This window comes from Giraffa tippelskirchi, chromosome 2 (assembly GCF_054371585.1).
Source record: "Giraffa tippelskirchi isolate mGirTip1 chromosome 2, T2T-mGirTip1v1.2.pri, whole genome shotgun sequence".
Lineage (NCBI taxonomy): Eukaryota > Metazoa > Chordata > Mammalia > Artiodactyla > Giraffidae > Giraffa > Giraffa tippelskirchi.
Window position 1 is genome coordinate 76,045,171 of NC_137276.1, and position 23,293 is coordinate 76,068,463.

The 23,293-nt window shown below is 36.4% G+C and overlaps 1 protein-coding gene and 1 long non-coding RNA gene across 3 annotated transcripts in view; one reads left to right on the forward strand and one right to left on the reverse strand.

Annotated features, from left to right (window-relative positions):
- Positions 1-23,293, forward strand: part of ANK3 (ankyrin 3) — a 365,422-nt gene that overhangs the window by 334,080 nt on the left and 8,049 nt on the right. Inside the window, exons 43-44 of one of the 2 annotated variants that reach the window (XM_081569013.1) lie at positions 4,826-4,828; positions 13,507-13,594. In XM_081569013.1, coding sequence (XP_081425139.1) covers positions 4,826-4,828; positions 13,507-13,572 — 69 coding nt within the window. In that variant the 3' untranslated portion in view covers positions 13,573-13,594. The remainder of the gene's footprint in view (positions 1-4,825; positions 4,829-13,506; positions 13,595-23,293) is intronic. The other variant, XM_081569014.1, reaches the window with a different exon arrangement.
- Positions 1-23,293, reverse strand: part of LOC145537972 (uncharacterized) — a 169,396-nt gene that overhangs the window by 48,713 nt on the left and 97,390 nt on the right. Inside the window, exon 3 of the long non-coding RNA XR_014076543.1 lies at positions 3,797-3,976. This is a non-coding gene — a long non-coding RNA (uncharacterized LOC145537972). The remainder of the gene's footprint in view (positions 1-3,796; positions 3,977-23,293) is intronic.

The following is a 23,293-nucleotide window of genomic DNA, read 5'->3' on the forward strand; positions in this document are numbered from 1 at the left end:
AAAATTATGATTCATAGATGGATATAAGAAAATTAATATCAGTTCTGTTTCCTACATTTTTGACTGCTTTTTGCTGTCTCAATTTTTGTGTCTTTTCATGAACTATGTAGTAGACATAGATTGAGAGTTATACATCTTTGGAATAGTAATACTTGAAGTTTTCCATAAAACATCGAGTTTACTTAAGATCTTCTACAGTGTTTTGGGTAGAAAAAAAAATCTTTTGTAAAATAATGAACCCATGATTAATTTTAAGTTTAGAAAAATTTAATAAACTCCTAATCACTTAGGAGCTAATTATCAGCTTATTAACTAATCATATCCTTTCCTTTTCCCTTCTGCAGGCTATTTTTTTTGATTACTTTCCTGCTTGTTAGGAAGGAAAGTGAGAGGAAATAAAATTCCCAGGCTTTTCTTTCATTTCCTTCCTGACAACTGTTGTTTTGAGTATTGATTTCTGCCTTTTTGTTAACTCTCAGTATATTTAAGCAATATGACTTTGGATGGAATGTTCCCTTTTTAAAATGAGCCCACAAACTATAGTGAGGAGCTATAGGAGGGAGTTGCTACATAGTGATGTTTTAACAGTGAAAATGTATTCCACAAAAGCCCATTAGAAATTGATAGGAAAGTTCTGAAATCAAATGACAATATAAATGTAAGTAAGTATTTCTATGTGTGTACATGTGCCTACATATTGCCCACTGGGGAACCATGGGAAAGGCATAAAGAGGGTGTGAAAATGAAAGGCTTAACCCTGGATAGAAATGCAGCTGAATTCATCAGTAATGGAAAATAATCACTGTTAGAAAATGTTTTTGAGATGTCTTATAAGTGAGTTTGTGCCTTTAGTGTTGGTCACTGGTCCTACTCCAATGCAAAATGTCTTCAGGAGTATAGCAATTCATAATGAAGTTAAAGCTTCCAGAAGATAAGAGTCTGACCTCTCAAGAAATCGAAGATGTTCAGGATGTCTCTTTTGTGATTAGACCATAGTACAATAGCAACCAACTAGGTCATCGGATGTATGATCTCAGAAAACAGCCCCCTTTTTGTCCCCTGAAAAATCAGGTCAAAAGTCCGGCTGCAGCTCTTACACGGATGACTGCCTGCTGTTACAAGGTAAAATTCTGCTACTTTCCACCGCTTTCCATGCAGCAACCCAGGGCAAGGAGTACTGAGAAAAATTCTATTTGGTCTCTGAGTTACCCTCTGTGCCACTGCCTAGAGAATTCTCTAAAAGGAATCCTGATCAAGATTCTACTACCACCTTCTCTCTACCCTTCACCTTAATATTGGCAGAGATTCCATAGAGAAAAATGGAACAAACATTAGCCAAATGGCCACTTTTTCTTTATGTGAGGGGCTAGTCTCAGATGATTCTTGATAGGATTATGATAAAACTGACATCTAGGTTTATTTTTAATGTTTGCATTAACATATGTTCTTCTGCTTTTAAATGTCTCAGAGAAAATCTTTCCCCAGTCTAAGATTCTGTCTGTGGATAATTCAGGTTTAACTTTCTCTTCTGCCTCATCTAATCTATTGATCACTGAATGGTCAGTAATGCTTTTGCAAGATGAATCTGTCTCACCTTTTTCTGCATTTTTTTAGCCATCGTAAGGCCCCCTTTCACGATATTTAGATCATTCTACGTGTCCAGAATGCATGGTCCTTTTCTTAAAAAATTTTAAAGTAATAGACAATTTATCAGTCAGTATCTTTGCAAGGAGTAAGTAACTTAAAAACTATTTCCTTTTGACACCACATTATTCAATAGGGTATTTTGTTCAGATGAAATTTCCTACAAAGGTAAGGTTGATATTACTGTAACATTTTAGAATATTTGGTAAGTTTACCTTTGGTAAAAATAGCCTACTTTATTATCTATTGTATTTGAATAACATTTCATTAATTTTTGCTAACACTTATGCCTCCTTTAACAGTTTTACTTATTTTTTCTTATTTTTACCAATATTAGCTACAATTTCTATATCTGAGACTATAAGATTTGGCATAACTAGTACACTTAGAAAACAAAATACTAAAATCATTTCCATTAACATTTAGAAATAAAATTATTCAGTACATACTCCTGCACCATGACATTTAAGTAAAAGCTGAAGATAATTTTTCCTTTGACTTATAACTCTGTCACTTGGTAGTTTTTCCTTATTCCTATTCTTATCACCTAAAAATTAATATTGTGTATAATTACCATATTCTTATCTGTAGTTATCTGGGAAATGTTTCTATTTTAATTTCATATCATTTCTTTAAAATAAAACCTCAGGCTTTCACCTATTTTATTTTACATTTCTTCATTTGAATAAAGGAATAAACATCTACTGAGTTCCGATTATGTATTAGGTACAAATTATGCTGATATATTTGTATACCTTTTGCAATGTTCAAAATAGCTTCTGATAAAGTTGTCGAATCTGACCAAAATATCATAAAAATCAGAAATACTATGCCTTTTTCTGTAGATCAAGTCAAAGATGGCCTTAATTGTGAGGTTATACATTCATGTCAAATGTATAATATTTATTTTTAAACTAGTTTTAAATCTATACTGTTTCCCCAAACTAATCATTAGTAGCATGTATGTAGTTTCTGATGCCAAAGTTTCCATAATTGCTATTTTTAAGAACTTACAATTTTATTATGTTGATCTTTACCTGCATATGTATACTTTGCATTTATATATGCATTGCATTTATATATACACATAAGTATATATATGCAGGTAAAGGTCAAAGTAAATATATATATTTATGTATACTTGATACTAATATTTATACACATATATACATACATATACAGAGTAATTTCATTTAGAATCCTACTTAAAGTTTCCTTCCACTTAAATTTTTTTAAGATTTCCACAAATATACATCATGAATTTTCCTTAGAGGGAGATCTAGCAAGAAAAAAAATAATTCTTTCTTGATTTCCTTTCTCAGAATGTCTTTTATTTAAAATGTGATGGTAAAATTATACTAAAAATGCATTTATTAGGACTTGAAAGGCAGTGAGAGTGATTCAAGCTCAGAGGAGGAACAGAGAGTCACTACCCGAGTTATTCGCCGGCGTTTGATTATAAAGGTATCCCAAAGCTAGATCAGTTTTGGGGCAATGCTGTATTATTAGAACCTGCCTTGTGGTTTGGAAAATTCAGCATGCTTGGTAACTAAATGGTGCTATATGTGTTTTTGCATATTTGAAAACTGATAAAAACAACCACTGAAAGGAAAAACTCATGTTGCATGGTAGTGAGTATTCTGTCTAGGCCTGTGTTTGACATGTGGCAGTTGTCATTTTATCTGAGAATTCTTGGCATTTGTATACTGCTTTCCCTGGAGAAGTGTTCTGTGTGTGAAAAAAGATTCTATCTTAGTGAGAGAATAGTTCATATCAAATGAAATGTTCAACTGAAATCCCAGAGGCTATTATGAAGTATGAGGTAAGATAAAAAAGAAAGAGAAGGACGAAAAGGCTCCCTTCTCAGTCTTACCAGTTTTTAAGTTAAAATCAATTCTTCTTTATCAATCAGTGACTAAGAATTTGGCATTATAGCCTGGCATAGATGTATGTGACACAATGTAAACCAAGCAAAACTTTCTGAAATAAGGTTTTTAACTTGACTGACATACAAAAAATCAGGCTGTATGTTTTTAAGCAGGGGAAACAAGTCTTACCGCAAGTGAAAAATGTAATTCCACCCTGTTAGGGTACAAATGAACACTATGAGTAAATCTTGATTTCCCCCACATAGGCCTTCTGAAGTACTGACCTTATTCATGAGAGATCCCACAGACTCCTTCTGGCAGTATGCTGTTTATCTTCATCACTGTCTTTAGAGAGATCTTTCTTGATGTTAGAATAATTTGAGTGCAGAGAACTAGGAAGCCATTTTCAATACACAGGCCTTTGAATGTGGTCCAAATAACCTGAGGCTCCTTGGTTAGCAGCTCTGAAGAGAAAGAAAGGAAAGGAAGTATCTATTGAAAACCATTTATCAAATTTATCACCCATTTCCAAAGTGTCAGGAGACCCAACAGAGAGGCAGGGAAGTTGGCTTAGGTATCCCAAACTTCTTAATCCTGCTGCTTATAAATACTTTTCATGCAGACGAGATGAAAGAAGAGAAGAAAATATGCCAAATCTGCTCTAGTCTAATTTTTCTAAGACTTTGGAAACATCAGAGAAGAAAATAAGTCCTTGTCTAAATCCTAAATTATCCACAAATCAACCTTGAGCTCAAAGATGCCATCACTTCTTTGAAAATTCCAAGCAGGCAAGCCAAATTACTTATTGCTGTCTAGTATATTTGCAAGCATATGAGCTGCTATCTATAAAGTCCTCATAATCTCATAAAGATACCTCATAAAGATACCTTCCACACATTTTCTGGGATTAAAGGGAAGAGATACTTAATTTGCTTTTTCAGAACATATTCTGAAATATTCTGCCATTATTCTGCTCAGGCTTTGCTAGTCCCATGATTACTGTCTTTAAGAAGTCCTATTTTAAAGTAAAACATCTAGACAAAGCAAACCAGACATAATGGCTTTATGCTTAACGTACGACATACTCATGTTGCATCAAATTCACCTCATTCATTTATAACAGCTGCCCAGTAGAGAAATTGACTCCTGTACATACGACAGAAGGAAATAGACATAATCCTGCATAAAAAGTGGGAGAAAATGTAGAGAAGTTTTACTCTGGAGAATACTAAAACGAAACAATAGGAACATCAACCCCCTCCCTAAGTCAATGAAGGTTATTTTGGTCTCCTAAAATTCTAGACATGCACTAGCAAGTCAGCTTTTAAGTAATTTTGTTAGCATGAATTATTTATGTATTTAAGTGTAACATATAATTATATATATATAAAAACATTTTTATTAAAGCTTAAGTTTAAAAGACTGAAATACACTATGATGTTATAGGCTTCATAAAACACAGGAGACTGTGTTCTCTCGAAATCTTCACTTCTTGAAGTCAGTGTAATTTTAGGGAGGTTGAGTGGAATCATCAGAAGATGGATTTTATAAATGGGGAGGTCATTGTATAAATAATGGAATCACTTAAACAAGCTTTGAGAAGTGTCTTTTATGTGTGTCAGAAAACTCAAAAGCTAAAGAATAACTATAATTATAATTGGAAGGTATAATAGGTATAACAAAAAATCTCTAAACTACATATATAGAAATCTTTCTGGTTACTTTTTTTCTGATCACATTTTGGGGGCCCTTGAAAAACACATTTCTTTTGCTTTTTCTCTTTATTCCATACATTGGTACCTTTGTAATGTAAAGGAGCTTGAGACTGCAAGTACTACATGGCAAATTCACATGGGATCCATCTCTGTTAAAAAAAAAAAAATACAAAAAAAAAACATAAAATGAGAATGTTAGGACCTAAAGGAGTCATTGAGACTAAAATTATTTCTTCTCCTAGATGATAAAACCAAGGATTAGAGATGAATTGATTTACCCAAAATCACTCAGCTGGATGTTAACAATTCTGGAGCCAGAACCCAACCCCTGGCCCTCTAGTGACACACCTTCTACCTGCCTTTTCCACAATACTGTATTCTCTTCCAGGACAAAATGAAAAGGAGTAACTTTTCCTAGATTAAATTAGGCGCTTGGTCACTTAGACTTTTCCAGTAGCATAGAAGGAGACAGCATTGGGCTATCTTTCTTGGAAACTGTTTGATGGGGCTGGAATGCTACGAATTTGACCTACTTTATGGAGGCTGTCCAACCTTGGACTGAACCAACATATTTACACTGTTTGCCATAGTAATCTCCTTAGCACTTAGAATCTTAGAGCTGAAAACTATTTGAGAGTTTTTACCCCCTTCCAGAGCTAGCTTTCGCCAGGAAGTATCAATGGAAGCAGTAGATTCCATTACCTCAGCTCTAGGCAAATCTGTCTTTATAGCCATTCAAGTTGTATAAAAAAGGGGATGAAAGCATAATTTTATGATTTTTCTCTTTGATTTCATATGTGAATTCATTCATTTTCTAATTTTTAAATATTTTTTGTTTAATATTCTCAAGTCCCTAAGAAACAAATGAACTTAAACTCTCCCATTTGTTTGGGGATTTTTAAATTTTATAAGTATATTCATTCATTCATATCTAATATAATATCACAGTGGTTTCAAGTAAACTGACCAGTCTCTATGAGCTTGTTTGTATTATTTGCTCAGCAAATTCTATGATTACAAAGGTAAAAACTTTAATTCAAACCATTGTGAACTTTGATAAGATTCAAACAACTGAATTTTTACTATATAGTTTACTATATAGTATATAGGTACTATATTTTTATTTCTAATTTTGAGCAATTTTACTGATTTTCAAAACAAGGGTTTAAATGTATGTTTTCCCCCACCAAACAGTTCAAAAGTACAAAAAGTTCAACCTATTCATTCCACTTACCAGAGGTAACTGTTGTTTACAAGCTTCAGATTGTTTTATATACCTATGTATATAGGTATGTATGTGTACATAGAATATACATGTACATAGATCCCCAGGATGTGGGTTTCTAGGAATATAAAAATGGGTTATACTATACATATTGCTTAGCAATTTGCTAAGTTTATATATATATATATTTCTCATCCCATTTTTTGAAAGTTCAAGTTTTAATGTTCTATACATTAAAGCAAATTCATACATTTCATGTTGTTATTCATTTTATTCAAGAAGAAGAGAAAAACAGAAATCCTACAATGCAGTACTTCCAAAGGGAAGTACAGTTAGTCTTCATAAAGGTGGCTACCAGGAATGACACTGTGACACTATATGTGCTCTAATTTTCCTTTGAAATAGGCAAGGAAAAAGTAGGTAGAGATATTGCCAAAAATAATGCCATTACCAAAAGTAGCATGGAAATTTTATTTACTTAAAAGTACAAATATTTTCAAGAACTTCAGAGAGCCTGAATGTACCTGACAAATTAAAGATGAAAAAATTTTTTACATATATTTTGTGACTCCTTACTAACTTTCCAGTCTATCTAATCAACTACTATCTAATCCGTTCCCTGAATTTAGTGAGTTTTTACATAATCATGCAACTTGTTTTGACCTTATTAAGGCACTAGTTGACCGTATTTAGTTAAGGTTAAGATAAGTATCTTTACCTTTAATTATACATAAATAGTATGAATTTTCAGTAGGAAACAATACCTGCATACCACAGATCTCAACAACCTATATTGCTTGTTATTTATAAACAAGACTTTGCTTTTTTTCTAAGGCTATTATTATAAATCAATATACGTAAATGTATTTACTATGCTTATAAATATACCTACTAGAAATGTCTTTCAGAGACTGCCTGAAAATTGGCATCTTTCCCCACTGAAGAGTCAATTTATAACCATATCTCATAGGCAGCAATTTTAATTGATTTTCCTAGGATCCTGGAATTGTCTTGACACTCAAGGACCTGGACATGTCCAATAGTTACCTCAAACATATCTCGCTTACTTACGTTTAAACTAGTGAAATCTTTCTTGACCTTTTTTGAGTTTTCTGCTGCCTCTAAGCCTTTACTTGTAAAATAATGTTTTTTCCTAACCATATAAAACCAACCATTGTTGTTGTTCAGTTGCTAAGTTGTGCCTGACTCTTTGCAACCCATGGACTGTAGTATGCCAGACTCCTCTGTTAACTCCTCTCCCGGAGTTAGCTCAAATTCATGTCCATTGAGTCACTGATGCTATCTAACCATCTCTGCCGCTCCCTTCTTTTGCCTTCAGTCTTTACCAGCATCAGTCTTTACCAGCATCAGTCTTTACCAGCGAGTTGGCTCTTCTCATCAGCTGGCCAAAGTATTGAAGCTTCAGCTTCAGCATCAGTCCCTTCCAATGAATATTCAAGGCTGATTTCCTTTAGGATTGACTGGTTTGAGCTCCTTGCAGTCCAAGGGACTCTCAAGAATCTGTCTCCAACACCAAATTCAAAAGCATCAATTCTTTGACACTCATAAAGTTGGACCTTCTTTATGGTCCAGTGATCACATCCCTACATGACTACTGGGAAAACATAGCTTTGACCTTTGTCAGCAAAGTGATGTCTCTGCTTTTTAATCTGCAGTGTAGTTTGATGGGTTTGATCCCTGGGTTGGGAAGATACCCTAGAAAAGGGAATACCTAACCATTCCAGTTTTCTCGCCTGGAGAATTTCATTGACAGAGGAGCCTGGCGGGCTACAGTCCATGGCGTCACAAAAGTCAGACACGACTGAGCAACTAACACTAGATTTGTCATAGATTTCCTTGTGAGGAGCAAGTGTCTTTTAATTTCATGACTGCAGTCACCATCTGCAGTGATTTGGGAGCCCAAGAAAGTGAAATCTGTCACTGCTTCCACTTTTCCCCTTTCTATTTGACATGAAGTAATGGTATGATCAGATGCCCTGATCTTAGTTTTTTCAATATTGAGTTTTAAGCCAGCTTTTTCACTCTCCTCTTTCACCCTCATTAAGAGGCTCTTTAGTTTCTCTTCATTTTCTGCCATTAGAGTGGTATCATCTACATACCTGAGATTGTTGATGCTTCTCCTGGCAATCTTGATTCTGGGAGAAAACATCCAGCCTGTGCTTCATCCAGCCCAGCATTTCGCGTGATGTACTCTGCATAAAAGTTGAATAAGCAGGGTGACAGTATACAGCCTTGTCATACTCCTTTCCAAATTTTGAACCAGTCCATTGTTCCATGTCTGGTTCTAACTGTTGCTTCTTGACCTGCATACAGGTTTCTCAGGAGACAGGTAAGGTGATGTGGTATTCGCATCTCTTAAGAATTTTACAGTTTGTTGTGATCCATACAGTCAAAGGCTGTTGCGTAGTCAGTGAGGCAGAAGTAGATGTTTTTCTGGAACTCCCTTGCTTTCTCCATGATCCAGTGAATGTTGGCAATTTGATCTCTGGTTTCTCTGCGTCTTTGAAACCCAGCATGGACAGCTGGAAGTTCTCAGTTCACATACTGCTGAAGGATTTTGAGCATAACCTTGCTAGCATGTGAAATGAGCTCAATTGTACAGTCATTTGAACATTCTTTGGCATTGCCCTTCTTTGGAATTGGAATGAAAACTGACCTTTCCAGTCCTGTGGCTACTGCTGAGGTTTCCAAATTTGTGACGTATTGAGTGCAGCATTTTAGTAGCATCCTTTTAGGATTTGAAATAGCTCAGATGGAATTCCATTATCTCCACTAGCTTTGTCCGTAGTAATGCTTCCTAAGGCCCACTTAACTTCACACTCCAGGATGTCTGGCTTTAGGTGAGTGACCACACCATCATGGTTATCCAGGTCATTAAGACCTTTTTATGTACAGTTCTTCTGTGTATTCTTGCCACCTCTTAATCTCTTCTGCTTCTGTTAGGTCCTTGGCATTCTGTCCTTTATCATGCCCATCTTTGCATAAAATGTCCCCTTGATCTCTCCAATTTTCTATAAGAGATTTCTAGTCTTTTCTATCCTAATGTTTGTCTCTATTTTTTGCATTGTTTATTTAAGAACTCTTTCTTATCTCTCCTTGCTATTCTCTGGAACTCTACTTTCAGTTGGGTATATCTTTCCTTTTCTCCCTTGCCTTTTGCTTTTCTTCTTTCCTCAACTATTGGTAAAGTTTCCTCAGACAACCACTTTACTTTCTTGCATTTCTTTTTCTTTGGGATGGTTTTGGTCACTGCCTCCTATATAACATGACAAACCTCTGTCCATAGTTCTTCAGACACTCTACCAGATCTAATCCCTTGATTCTAGTTGTCACCTCTACTGTATAATCTTAAGGGATTAGATTTAGGTCTTACCTGAATTGCCTAGTGGTTTTCCCTATTTTCTTCAATCCAAGCCTGAATTTTGCAATATGTAGCTCATGATCTGAGCCACAGTCAGCTCTAGGTCTTGTTTTTACTGACTGTATAGTGCTTCTCCATCTTTGGCTGCGAAGAACATAATTAATCTGATTTTGGTGTTGACAATCTGGTAATATCCATAGGTAGACTCATCTCTTGGGTCACTGGAAAAGGATATTTGCTTTGACCAGCATGTTCTGGCCTTTGCCCTGCTTCATTTTGTACCCCAAGGCCAGACATGCCTGTTATTCCAAGTATCTTTTGACCAACCGTGCAAAACATAAATAATACTCCTTAAGAACTTGTTACAGATTTTAGTGCATTCAGGCAGGAGACCTCTACACATTTTTCTATTTCCTTCCCTCTCTTAACTGTGCTAAATGAAATTAGTCATAAACAAGGTTCAGGATGAACTAAACAAGCATGAGCAACAAGAAACATTGTGTTTTATTTTCATCCCATCTCTGTACCTCAGTGAGGTAAAATGAGTCTACTGTCCCACCCATGACCTATGAGCCCACAATCTATAGGAGTACAAAGTCACTTTGTAAAAAAAAAAAAAGAAAGAATACAGAATTTTGTTAGCAAAATAAGGTAGATTTCAGTTAGTCTTTGTTATTTTAAACCAGAACTTCCTTTCTACTGGCTGTAATAAAAACAATCATAGAATTTCTCACCATTGGCAGACACTGGCAAAATTCTCAGAACTACCACCTTTCTCATGACAATAACATTAAAAGTTAGAATCCTGACTTTCCCAGAAAATCAGCTGTCTTCCTCAAGATTTGCCATTTTTCCTTAAAAAAAAAAAAAAAGAAAAAAGCATAGGGTACAATAACTATAGTACATAGTACTGCTGCATTGTCCAGGTCACCTCTTCAACAAGAAGTTACTACAAGTCAGCAGGTCTCTAAAGTGGGTCTGCACTTAAGGTACTTGTTCTTGTTCCCCAAAACTCTTAAGTGAGACTGACCTAATGTTGACACCAGTGAAGAAGGTAATGTGTTACAAATATAGTCCTATTTTTGCCCTCTGAGTGGTTTTTCTTATCATATAATCATAAAGCTCATAGGTATTAAGGAACCATCTAAATCTACTGAGCTATTAGCAGGAAAATATGAGGCCACCTTGGCAAGTTAAAAATTTATTCCCTTTTTTAACTCACCAGAGGAAGAGCCTTGACAATTTCCTCTTCTAAATCAGATAGCAGTCACTACCTGAAAGATGCCATCATACATTCCTTAAGTAATTAATCAGTCACCACAGAGGGTTCCTTCACTTGAAGATGAAATTCTGAAACTATGTATTTCATTGGACATAGTTATTCTCATATACAACTTAGAAAGGCTAAGTCTAGAAAAAAAATAAGGTTTTCTCTGTACTCTAAACTTTTCTCACAGTACTTGAAAAAAATGTACATATTACCCTCAGTAAAGGAATTTTTAAATTAAACAAAGAGTGATTAATATAATACCCCAACTAAGGTGCTACCTCAATTCAAATTAGATACAAGACAATCCGCCAAAATGAGAGATTTGGTAGAACTAGTGAAGAAACATTTATTCAAAGTGAAATAATCTTATTAGTGCTCTAATCATTAGCTAAATCTTTTTTCAACAAATAAAACCTTTTTGTTTGTCTATAACTGCATTCTGTAATTACATATTTTCAAATTCTTCCTTCTTGGAGTTTGTTGCTAACCATCATTCTTATACATATTTGAGGTTTAATGCTTTGAGTGTTGTTGACTGCTAAATAATTCCATGGAGTCAGTCTTCTCCCCTTGCCCTAGAATAGCAAGTAGACTTTTATACCTTCTTTTTCTAAAATTCCACAGAGCATGTGTGTGGTGTATGGAGTGGTGTGGAGATCTATCCATCTAGTTTATTGCTAATGTTTATGCCACATCCTTTAGGGAGAGGAAGCAAAAACCATTCCTGGTGAATCTGTCACAGAAGAACAGTTTACTGATGAAGAAGGCAACCTCATCACCAGAAAAGTAATCATCAATGGGATTTCATGCTTCTCTTGGGTTTAGATTTTCTATTTGTTTGCTGTAGAGTCAGCTCTTGAAATAGAAAAGAGAAAAAGCTCTCCTTTTCACTATTGCTTCCTATACAGATCACTCGGAAAGTACTAAGACGAATTGTTATCCCACAAGAGAGAAAACATGATGACGTGGTAACGGAGAGAGACTATCAAAAAGAAAGTAGAGGATAAAAGCTTTGTGAATGCTTTAGAATATGCTGCTAACAGCCTGGCATCTGCAGTGTGGCAGCTTGAAGCATTTGCTGCTTTTGACATCTTGTCTATTTGATCAGAGTCAAAGAAAAAGACTTTCCTTCCTAACATTCTTTAACACCATATACTTTTACTACCTTTAGAGTTTTCACAGAGATTATTTCATTTATGGAGGATGGAATGTGCCAGTTCAAGCATGGGAGAGAAAATTAAAAACCCTCCACCACAACCAAATCCCTCAGCCATCCCCAAACCTAGCCCTCCTCCAGTACTTTACCTGCAGCCCAGTGCCTGCCTAGGACCCGGAGAGAGAGAACTTGTTTCCAGCAGATGCACAGGGTTTAATTAAAAGTCAGAATGATAAAAAGCTTGTCATAAGACCCTTACATTGAATCTAAACATTTTCTCTTTCCAGTATATTCTACAGGGGAATACAAATCCCCTGTCCCCCATCTTAACCTGAAGAGGATTTTTCTCTCTGGGTTAACAACAGCCCATCTCCAGTGTACCAGTTAAAGAACCAAAGTCATCACTGAGCAGCATAACTCAGCAAATGAATCTCTAACTCCCAGAGAAAACATCTCTGGTTATTTTTCATTTCTTTCCTTTCTCAGACCTCACCCTTTTTATTAAAAAAAAAAATAGAAACTTCAATACCTGTGTTTACATAAGAAAAAAGTAAACTGAAAATATCTGAGAAGGAGTAATTCAGAAAATTGGAAGGACTACTGTGTTTTCTGTTATAAGTAGGTTAAAAGCTGAGCATTTGTGGAACCACTTTGCTCGCAGAGAAGTGTGTCCTTGATGCTCAGTGAAGAGAGGTCTTGTTTTATGGAAAAAGGATGCCTACTTTGTCAGGAGTAAGAGGAAGGGCATGGTAATTTCACAAATTAAAAAAGAAAAAGTCTTTCAGCTCGACAGCACTTCCATGATGTTTAGTTCATGATTAGTGCTTTACCGAGAAATTTCCTTCTCATTACAACAGATTACTTAACATTCTGCTGACTTTAAAAGGCATAAATTATAACTTACTAATATTTTTTACAACTGGGGTTTGAGTGCCTTGAGAGCTTTAGTGATTTCTTCTAGCTTCACAGGAAGTGGACAGGCTGTTTGATTGATCACTAATCGAATGAATGATTGTGAAGTATAGTAACATGGTATTCATTCTGATGGTGCTCTCCAGCTTGCCTTGATGCTGCTGAGCTGTGTGGTTAAGGTAAATAGATGGTATTTTTGGACATGAAGTGACAAAGTGCTTTAAACTGTGTCTCCCTTACCCTAATCTAGCCTCATGGGACCAGAGCGGAACCTGCTTTTTAGTGAAAACTCTTTCACCGTGAAATCTTAATGTGTACATTCCTTTCAAAACAGGGAGAAGGTTATAAGGTGAAGACGAAGAAAGAAATCCGTCAAGTAGAAAAGAAGAGCCACTCATAACAGCAAACAGTCAACCAAGGTGGTAAGTGTGCTCAAATCAGCAACAGTAGCACATCTAACTTCACCAAATAAGTGATCCATAGCTCCTCCACCCTTCCTCTCTTTTTCAACGGAATTACAGCTTTGAATATCTAGTATGCAGTTAGAGTCATTTTTACGTTTGTGTATACATACATTGTTGTTGTTGTTTAGTTGCTAAGCTGTGTCTGACTCTTTTGTGACCCCACGAACTAGCCTGCCAGCTCCTCTGTTCATGGGATTTCCCCAGGCAAGAATACTGGAGTGGGTTGCCATTTCCTTCTCCCAGGGATCTTCCTGACCCAGGGATCAAACCCCGGTCTCCCGCACTACAGGTAGACGCTTTACCCTCTGAGCTACCAGGGAAACCCTGTGATAATTTCTACTGTATAGCAAAATGACTCAGTTTTTATACACACACACACACACACACACACACACACAGGCATTGGCAGGCAGATTCTTTACCACTGAGCCACCAGGGGGGCCCATACACATACATACACACACTAAAACTATGGCCTCCAGCTCACAGTCCATAAACTTTCTCTTCACAAATTAGTCAGGAATTTAAATGTAAATGATGTTTGCAGAAGCAAATGTAAATATTGATCATTGAGTCTCCTCAAAGAGCGAAGGCTCAGTGTTTAAGATGCAGTAGCATTATTCATTCTAACAGGAAGGTTATTTAGCAACAAATAGTTCATATAAATGTACTTGGAAAGTTGTATTGATTCAATTTCCCACCATTTTTGCAGAACCGCATCTGAGAATATAATTTTGGTTGAAATATATTTGTTGCCAAGTTTAAGTGAAGTGACCAAAATCTCTATATACTACTTAATATATTTTGTATAAACAAAGCAAATTAAATAGGAGGCTAATGGGACTACTGTGTTTTGTAAGTTAAAATGTTTAGTGAGCTTTGTTTAAAGCTGTCTTAATTTTTCTTCATAAAGAAGGGTGTTTTCCTTTAACATTGTTTTCTGAACTTTGTGCTAGTTCTTCCTACGGAACCACAATTAGAAAGTCCATATGGGGTGAAAAAGCAGATAGAGCTTTGTAAAGCTCTTTGTAAGTCTGTGAGACAAAGCTGGACGAGTTCTTAGGGCTGTTCACCAAGAGTTTTCTTAGCCTCCAGAAACAAAGAGCAGAGAGATCCCAGTTTCCACTTCCATTCATCTGCTGTTCCCCAGTTACCAGAATCCTGGTATTTGGAGTGTTGCCATAAGGAGCTGAGAAATCAGAGTCTTGTTGCCCCAAATTTTGTATGTGAGGTGACTGTAACTAAGACCCAAAGAAATTCTTAATCCCTCCACCTCCAAAAAAACTCTTATTATTTGCCTGTTTATTCACTTAAGGATTGATTTCACTTTCTCTCCTTGAAGCTTTCTGCCTAAGGCACTGGGAAATCACTGGTAAACAACACTAGGGAGGTACTGGCCCTCACTGACCTTACGTTTGGAGATTTAATGGTAGTCAGTCGTTTCAGTATTTATGGCTTTGAGAAAACTCCTAGGAACCGCAGAGAGCTTTGGAAATAACAATGTTTGCTATACATACTCATCCAGTGTTTCAGGTGTACCCTTCACTTGATTCTCACAGTCAGTCCTCTTGGATTGGCACCTTTATCATCCCCATTTAATAGGCTCAGAATTGCCACAAGGTCACCTAAATAAAAAATGGCAGAAATAGGATACAAACCCTAACAGGCAGCTTCCGGAACCCACACTCTTAACCCCGTTAACTGGATATCTGACCTTGTCTGAGATGACAGGGAAGGTTTTCTTTGAGAAAATGATGCTCGAGCTGTTTTAAAGGGTGAATAGGACTCAGCTGGGTGAAGAGGAAGAAACTGGATGGGGTTTGGGGTTGACTTCCAGGCATAGGCTACAGCATTGTGCAAAAGCCAGAAGGAGAAAGAAACAAGAAGGGAGAAGAGGTCAGTGCAGCTGGTAGAAGGTTTTGGCATTGTGTCTGGAGAGGTAAGAAAAATTCAGGTCTCATGAGACTCTTTCCACTAAAAGTTTAGGTTTTGCATCACTTACTCTAGCTGTAAGGCACAGAATGAAGGGAGGTGGCAATAATAGATGAGCAGATAATCTGTTAAACTACTGAAGATGCTGGCTTGGGCACTAAGGATTGTAAGAGGTAGTGACAGTAAGGCTGAATCAAAACATAGTGACATGAATTGCTTTTTGTCAGATGACAAGGGTGAGAGATGAGAAAATTAAGAATGACATCAGTGAGGCAATATCTAGAATGAACCCACCCATTACTCATGTCTTACAGCTGAACCTAGTAAAAGACATATATATAGATTTTTTTTAATTGAGGTGTAGCTGATTTACAATATTAGTTTCAGATGCATAACACAGTGATCCAAAATTTGTATAGATTATACTCCATTTAAAATTTTTGTAAAATATTGGCTATATTTCCCTGTGCTGTACAATGTCTTTGTAGCTTATTTATTTTATACATATTAGTCTGTACCTCTAATCTCCTACCCTTCTCTTGTCCCTTCTGCCTTCCCTCTCCCCACTGGTCACTACTGGTTTGTTCTCTATATCTGTGAGTCTATATTTTGCTATATTCTGTTATTACTTATATGTGGACTAAAAAATAAATATGTATTTGTCTTTCTCTGACTTATTCATGAACCATAATACTCTCCAGGTCCATCTATGTTGTTGTAAATGGCAAAATTTCACTTTTTAAATATTCCATTCCATATATATACACCACATCTTCCTTTTCCACTATTTTGACCCACTTATTTTTGCTATTGTTTCCTTTGCCTTAGGAGACATATCCAAAAAAATATTGCTACAGTTTATGTCAAAAAGTATTCTGTGTTTTCTTCCAGGACTTCTATGGTTTCCAGTAACTTTTAGGTCTTTAATCTATTCTTAGTTTTTTAGTTTTCTTTTGATATGTTCTGATAAAATGTTCTATTCTTATTCTTTTACATGTGGCTGTCCAGTTTTCCCAGCATCACTTATTGAAGAGACTGTCTTTTCTCCATTTTATATTCTTGCCTGCTTTGCCATAGATTAATTGACCATAAGTGTGTGGGTTTATTTTTGGGCTCTCTAGTCTGTTCCATTGATCTGTGTGTCTGTTTTTGTGTCAGTAGCATACTGTTTTAATTACTATAGCTTTGTAATATAGTCTGAAGTCAAGGAGCATCATACCTCTAGCTCTGTTCTTTCTCAAGATTTCTTTGGCTAATTAAAAAGAATGAAATAATGCCATGTGTAGCAACATAGTTAGACTTATATATTGTTATACTGAGTGAAGCAAGTCAGACAGAGGACTAATATTCTATGACATGTGAAATCTATAAAGAAATTATACAAACAAACTTATTTACAAAACAGACTCACAGACTTAGAGAAATAACTAATGGTTGCCAGGGGGAAGGATTTGGGGGGGAGATAGAGTTAGGGAGTTTGGGATGGATATGTACACACTGCTATATTTAAAATGGATAACCAACAAGGGAACTCTGCTCAATGGTATGTACAGCTTGAATAGGAGGGGAGTTTGAGGGAGAATGGATACATGTATATGTATGGTTGAGTCCCTTTGCTGTCCACTTGAAACTATCACAACTTTGTTAATCAGTTAAAAAAAAGGATGCTTTGGCTATATGGCAGATTAATAAAACACTAAGCGTGAATTTGACTTTAAATTACTCTGTTTAAGCAATTCTAAGTGATAAATAAAACTAGAAGAGAGTTCAGTTAGCTGTCAGCTTTAGTATGCCCCTAAAAGTTTAGTCACTTGTTCAGTCATAGACTCAGACTCTGAGTAGGAAAGAACCAAAAAGGTTATCTACACCAGCAAAACCATTTTTCTAGAGTAACATACACCTAATATGTAGGAATAAATGACACCAAAATATGTAAAAATGCTAGACTTCCAGGGTCCTTTAGAGCAAATTAATACAGAAATGACTTGTCAAAAATATACAAGATACACCAGAATGATAAATAATCCACTCCGTAAAGCAGTTGGCTTGGCTTTGGATCATTTGCTACACCACTCAAAGGAAAGAGAAACTCAATAGGAGAATTCATATGAATGTGAAAATAGCTTCAATGTAAAGCAAACTAAATGTGTCAGATGGAAAGAACAGTGATTTGACTGCAAGCTTCATTTTACTCTCCAGGGTGGTATTTACCTTTCATAAGTGAACTTAGGAAATGAGTCCAAGAATACTGCCTATAATTCCAGGACACTGAATGTGTGCTCTGGAAAAATCAATTTGCAAATATAGTGAGGGTTTTTATGACCCTGCTGGCTGTCTTTTTTTTTTATTTAACAGTAGAACAACTAATAAGCACATGGCATGTGGCCAAATTTCACTGAATATCAGATGGTAACATTAAAATTTTTATTCTGCTTTTATAACCGGTTGAATTTTGAGCTATCTGAACCCTACACCTGCCTTTCTTTAATACTGAGTCACAGCCATCCTACTTTTAATGTAAGGGAAAAGCTGATGGCTGAAAATAAGTAAGCTGATGGCTTAAAATAAATATAAAGATTTATACATAATATATAATGACTTATACCTTATAAAGTGCTTTTACATTTTTGTCTTACTCTTCAAACAAGTCTCCAGGAAGGTCAGACCGATTTTGATTGCTACCTTTTACAGATGAGGATGCTAAGGCTCAGAGAGGTCATATGACCTTTCTTCTGTTGGAAGAACTAGAACTTAATTCAAGATTGATACTTCACTTAGTGTCCAATTCCACTAAGCTGTCTTTCTAACATTACTTATGAATAATAATATTAATAGTCATATCCTATCAGAGATTACTATATGCCAGGTAATATCATTACATACATTACCTCATGTAGTCCCCAAAACAATGCTATAAGGTAAATACTATTATCCCTTTTTTAATAAATGAGGAAACTGAAGTTTGGAAGAATTTAATGACTTACCCAAGGTCTATAGCTAATGAGCAAAAGAATAAAACTTGAACTCATCCAAAGCCTAGCTCTTAACTGTTACTCATATTAATAGTTAAACAGTATTTGATTATTATCAGAAACCTAAAAGCATTTTGAATCAAATACATGTGTAAAGGCAACCTGTAGTAAATTTCTTCATACAGTACACAGTGAAAATACTCAGTGTTTTGGTTTTGTTTTTTAAAATAAAACAAACCTTCATAGCCATAATCTCCAAATGTTTACTTTAAAAATACCATTAGAGAACTGATTAGTGAGGCTGTGGCATGAGAAGGCCCCCAGATATATGCCATAAAAGACTGTAGCTGCATTTTAAACCTCTTTCAGGGAAATGCTCAAGATCTCACAGCCACATGGAAACCAGGAGCAGCAACAGCACCCAGGCCTGCTGGGGAAATACTTTATTACCTGAGGTCAAAAAGTTGACTCATTTCATTCATGTCTTCAAAAAGTATTTGACCTTCTACCTGGTTTACAGTGAAAAGGCTAGATACACAGAGGTGAATAAAACCTCCATGGCCTCTGCCCTTCTGCATCTCTCAGCCTGCAGAGGAGAAAGAGATGGGACACATGTCGTCTAAGGGCTAAAAATACGAAGTCCAAGATCCAAGGAAGAATAACACAGGAACATATTTAGACTTAGGGGCTGGGGAAAGTCATGCCATTTATGCTAAGGCCTCATAGGTGCCACCAGCAATGAAAACGGGAAGGAAAAGAGGACTCCAAGCAAAGGGTACAACATCTGCAAGGGCCTTGAGGTAGGAAAAGGCCTAACACATTTGAGGACATGAAAGAAGATCAGTGCCCCAGAGCCTGATGAGCTGGTGGTGTCTGAAGCAGGCACATGATGAAATGAGAAATGCTGCATCATAGGCCAGAATATAGGATTTGGATTTCATTCTAAAAAAAAAAAGACACTGAAGCCTTTGAAAGATTTTAAGCAAGAGCCTGACCTAATTTTTTTTTTTTTTAAACACACCAGCTATGTAGAGAAGGACTGAAGGGAAAACAAGAACAAACTGAAGGGGATGAGCTAGGATGTTATTGCTGTAGTCCAGCTAAGCCACATGATGACAGGGCTAGGACCTGGGCTGTAGTTTTAGGAAAGTTGACAGTATCTGATGGCTTGGAGGTAAAATGGAGAAGAGTTGAGTCATGCATGATACAGGGTGCTTGGGGCTGGTGCACCGGGATGACCCGGAGGGATGGGATGGGGAGAGAGGTGGGAGGGGGGTTCTGGAAGGGGAACACATGTACACCCATGGTGGATTCATGTCAATGTATGGCAAAACCAATACAATATTGTAAAGTTAAAAAATAGATAAATAAACTAATTTAAAATAAATTAAAAAAAAAGAATGACACCCAGGTTCCAAGTGTAAGCAAGTGGGTGGTGGAAAAAGAAACAGGATGGGTTTTAAAACTATCAAGAAGTCAGGCCATTTGTCGGTACATAAGTCTGGAGCTCTGAGGAAAGATTGTGACTTGGCATATAATAATGAGTGTTATCACTCAAGAGGTGAGTCCTGAATATCAGAGAAAGGGAACACCAGAGAATAGATGTGATTACCTAGGGAGAAAATGAAAGTAAGCAAAGAAGGGGCTCAGGATTGAGCCCCAAAGAACAACATTTTGAAGAGCAACAGAGCTTTAGAAGGTTGCCTCTGACCTCTTCCTACCTAGAGATCTCCAAGCTGTTCTATCTGTTCTAATCTAAAACTGCCTACATATTCAGCCTTGGCCCTCTAGCATATCTGTTTGGTTTTACCATAAAATATTTTAATCCTTGCAGTTTAATATCAGTGGATAAAAGAAACTTTCCTATAATGTAGACTGGCTGATAAGCTTTTATAAATAAGTGACTTAAGTGACCACACACATTTAGAACCGCTTTACTCTTAGCATGTGACACACACTGTGTTTGTGATCAAGAGAGTCCCACATGTAAGACATTATCCTAATACAACTCAGCCATAAAAAAGAATGAAATAATATCATTTGCTGCAACATGGATGGACCTGGAGATCATCACACTAAGGTGAACAGAGAAAGACGTATCACTTATATGTGAAATCTTTAAAAAAAAAAAATACAATGAACTTATTTCCAAGACAGAAAGAGACTCACAGACATGGAAAACCTGCATATGGTTATAAAAGGGAAAACAGGGGTGAGGGAAGGAGAAATTAGGAGATTGGAATTGATATACTACTATATATAAAATAATCAACCAGGGCCTACTGTAAAACACAGGGAACTATACTCAATATTTTGTAATAACATATAAGAGAATCTGAAGAATATATGTATGTGTGTGTGTATACATATATATATATAAAATCACTTTGCTGTACACCTGAAATTAACACAACATTGTAAATCAACTTTCCTTCAGTAAAAAAATACATATATATAAATTGAAAAAAAGACATTATCCCAAGCATTGCTACTTATTTGAGGACATATAACTACAGTCTAGACCAAGAGGTAAGCAACACAAGTCAAAATACAGAGTTATAATAAAAGATATAAACAAATTGCTAGGAGAATTCACTGGAAGATGTAATAAACTCCAATGGAGGAGAGCTGGCAAAGCTTCTTGGAAGTGCATATTTAAAGTGGCTTCTGAAGACAGAGTAGGCTTAAGACTGGGCAGTGTGATGATATGTGCTATGCTCGTGACTGTGGCCCTTATCCTAGAGACAACAGGGTACCACTGGAAGTGTTGTGGTAGGAGAACACAGTCAGATGGGAGTTAGGTAACCCTGGTGGTAGGAAAGGGAGTTAGTAGGAGGAGAGTTTGAACACGAGGAACTCAGTTATGAGACACAGTGAGGGCCTGAACCTGGGCAGAGACAACAGAAAGTTGAGGGCAGATGTGAGGAACATTTTAGAAGTGTAACAACCAGATTAACTCTATAGAGGGAGTGAGATTGTGAACTTGTGTGTAATCACTAACAAAAATATAGACCCTAAGAGGAGAAAAATAAAATTAGAGATTGAAATAGGTCAATCTGTAGTGCTTCAGTATTTGTCAGTAATGAGGAAGAGAAACGTGGGCTAATGATCTTAATGTGGTATAGAAGTGGCCTGAGTGAACATAAACCACAGGCTTACTAGCTGTGTAAGCTTGACTAACCTATTTAACTTCTGTGCCTTAATTTCTTGGCCTCTATTAGGATAAGAGTAACATATCTCATAGAGTTGTTGCTAGAATTAAATGAGTTACTCACTTAAAATAGTGACTGGCAAGCCCACAGTAAACACTCAGCTATTATTATTAATAGTAGTATTAAGAGAAGTGGGGGCAGGGATATAAATTAGGAGTTTGGGATTAACATATACACTACTATATAGGGCAGGGATATAAATTAGGAGTTTGGGATTAACATATACACTACTATATATAAAATGGTGGCAACCCACTCCAGTATTCTTGCCTGAAAATCCCCATGGACAGAGGAATGTGGTGGGCTACAGTTCATGTGGTCATAAAGAGTTGGACACGACTGAGCAACTAAACAACAGTAACAATATATATAAAACAGGCAAACAACAGGGACCTACTCTGTAGCACAGGGAACTATACTCAATATCTTGTCATTACTATACTGGAGAAGGGAATGGCAAACCACTTCAGCATTCTTGCCTTGAGAACCCCATGAACATGTATGAAAAGGCAAAAAGATATGACACTGAAAGATGAACACCCCAGGTCAGTAGGTGCCCAATATGCTACTGGAGAAGAGCAGAGAAATGGCTCCAGGGTGGAATGAAGAGGCTGGGCCAAAGCAGAAACAACGCCCAGTTGTGGATATGTCTGGTGGTGAAAATAGAGTCTGATGCTGTAAAGAACAATATTGCATAGGAACCTGGAATGTTAGATCCATGAATCAAGGTAAACTGGAAGTGGTCAAACAGGAGATGGCAAGAGTGAACATCAACATTTTAGGAATCAGTGAAATAAAATGGGTGGAAATGGGTGAATTTAATTTAGATGACCATTATATCTACTACTGTGGGCAAGAATCCCTTAGAAGAAATGGAGTAGCCCTCACAGTAACAATAGAGTCCAAAATACACTACCTGGGTGCAGTCTCAAAAACAACAGAATGATCTTGATTCGTTTCCAAGGAAAACCATTCAGTATTACAGTAATCTAAATATATGCTTCAACTACTAATACTGAAAAAGGTGAAGTTAAATGGTTCTATGAAGACCTACAAGATCTTCTAGAACTAACACCAAAACAAAAAACGATGTCCTTTTCATCAAAGAGGAGTGGAATGCAGAAGTAGAAAGTCAAGAGATACCTGGAGTAACAGGCAAATTTGGAGTACAAATGAAGCAGGGCAAAGGCTAACAGAGTTTTGCCAAGAGAACGCATTGGTCATAACAAACACCCTCTTGCAACAACACAAGAAACGACTTTACACATGGACATCACCAGATGGTCAGTACCAAAACCAGATTGATTATGTTCTTTGCAGTCGAAGATGGAGAAATTCTATACAGTCAGCAAAAACAAGACCAGGAGCTGACTGAGGCTCAGATCACCAACTTCTTATTGCAAAATTCAGATTTAAATTGAAGAAAGTAGGGAAAACCACCAGGCCATTCTGGTATGACCTAAATCAAATCCCTTAGGATTATACAGTGGAAGTGACAAATAGATTCAAGAGATTAGATCCCATGGAGTACCTGAAGTACG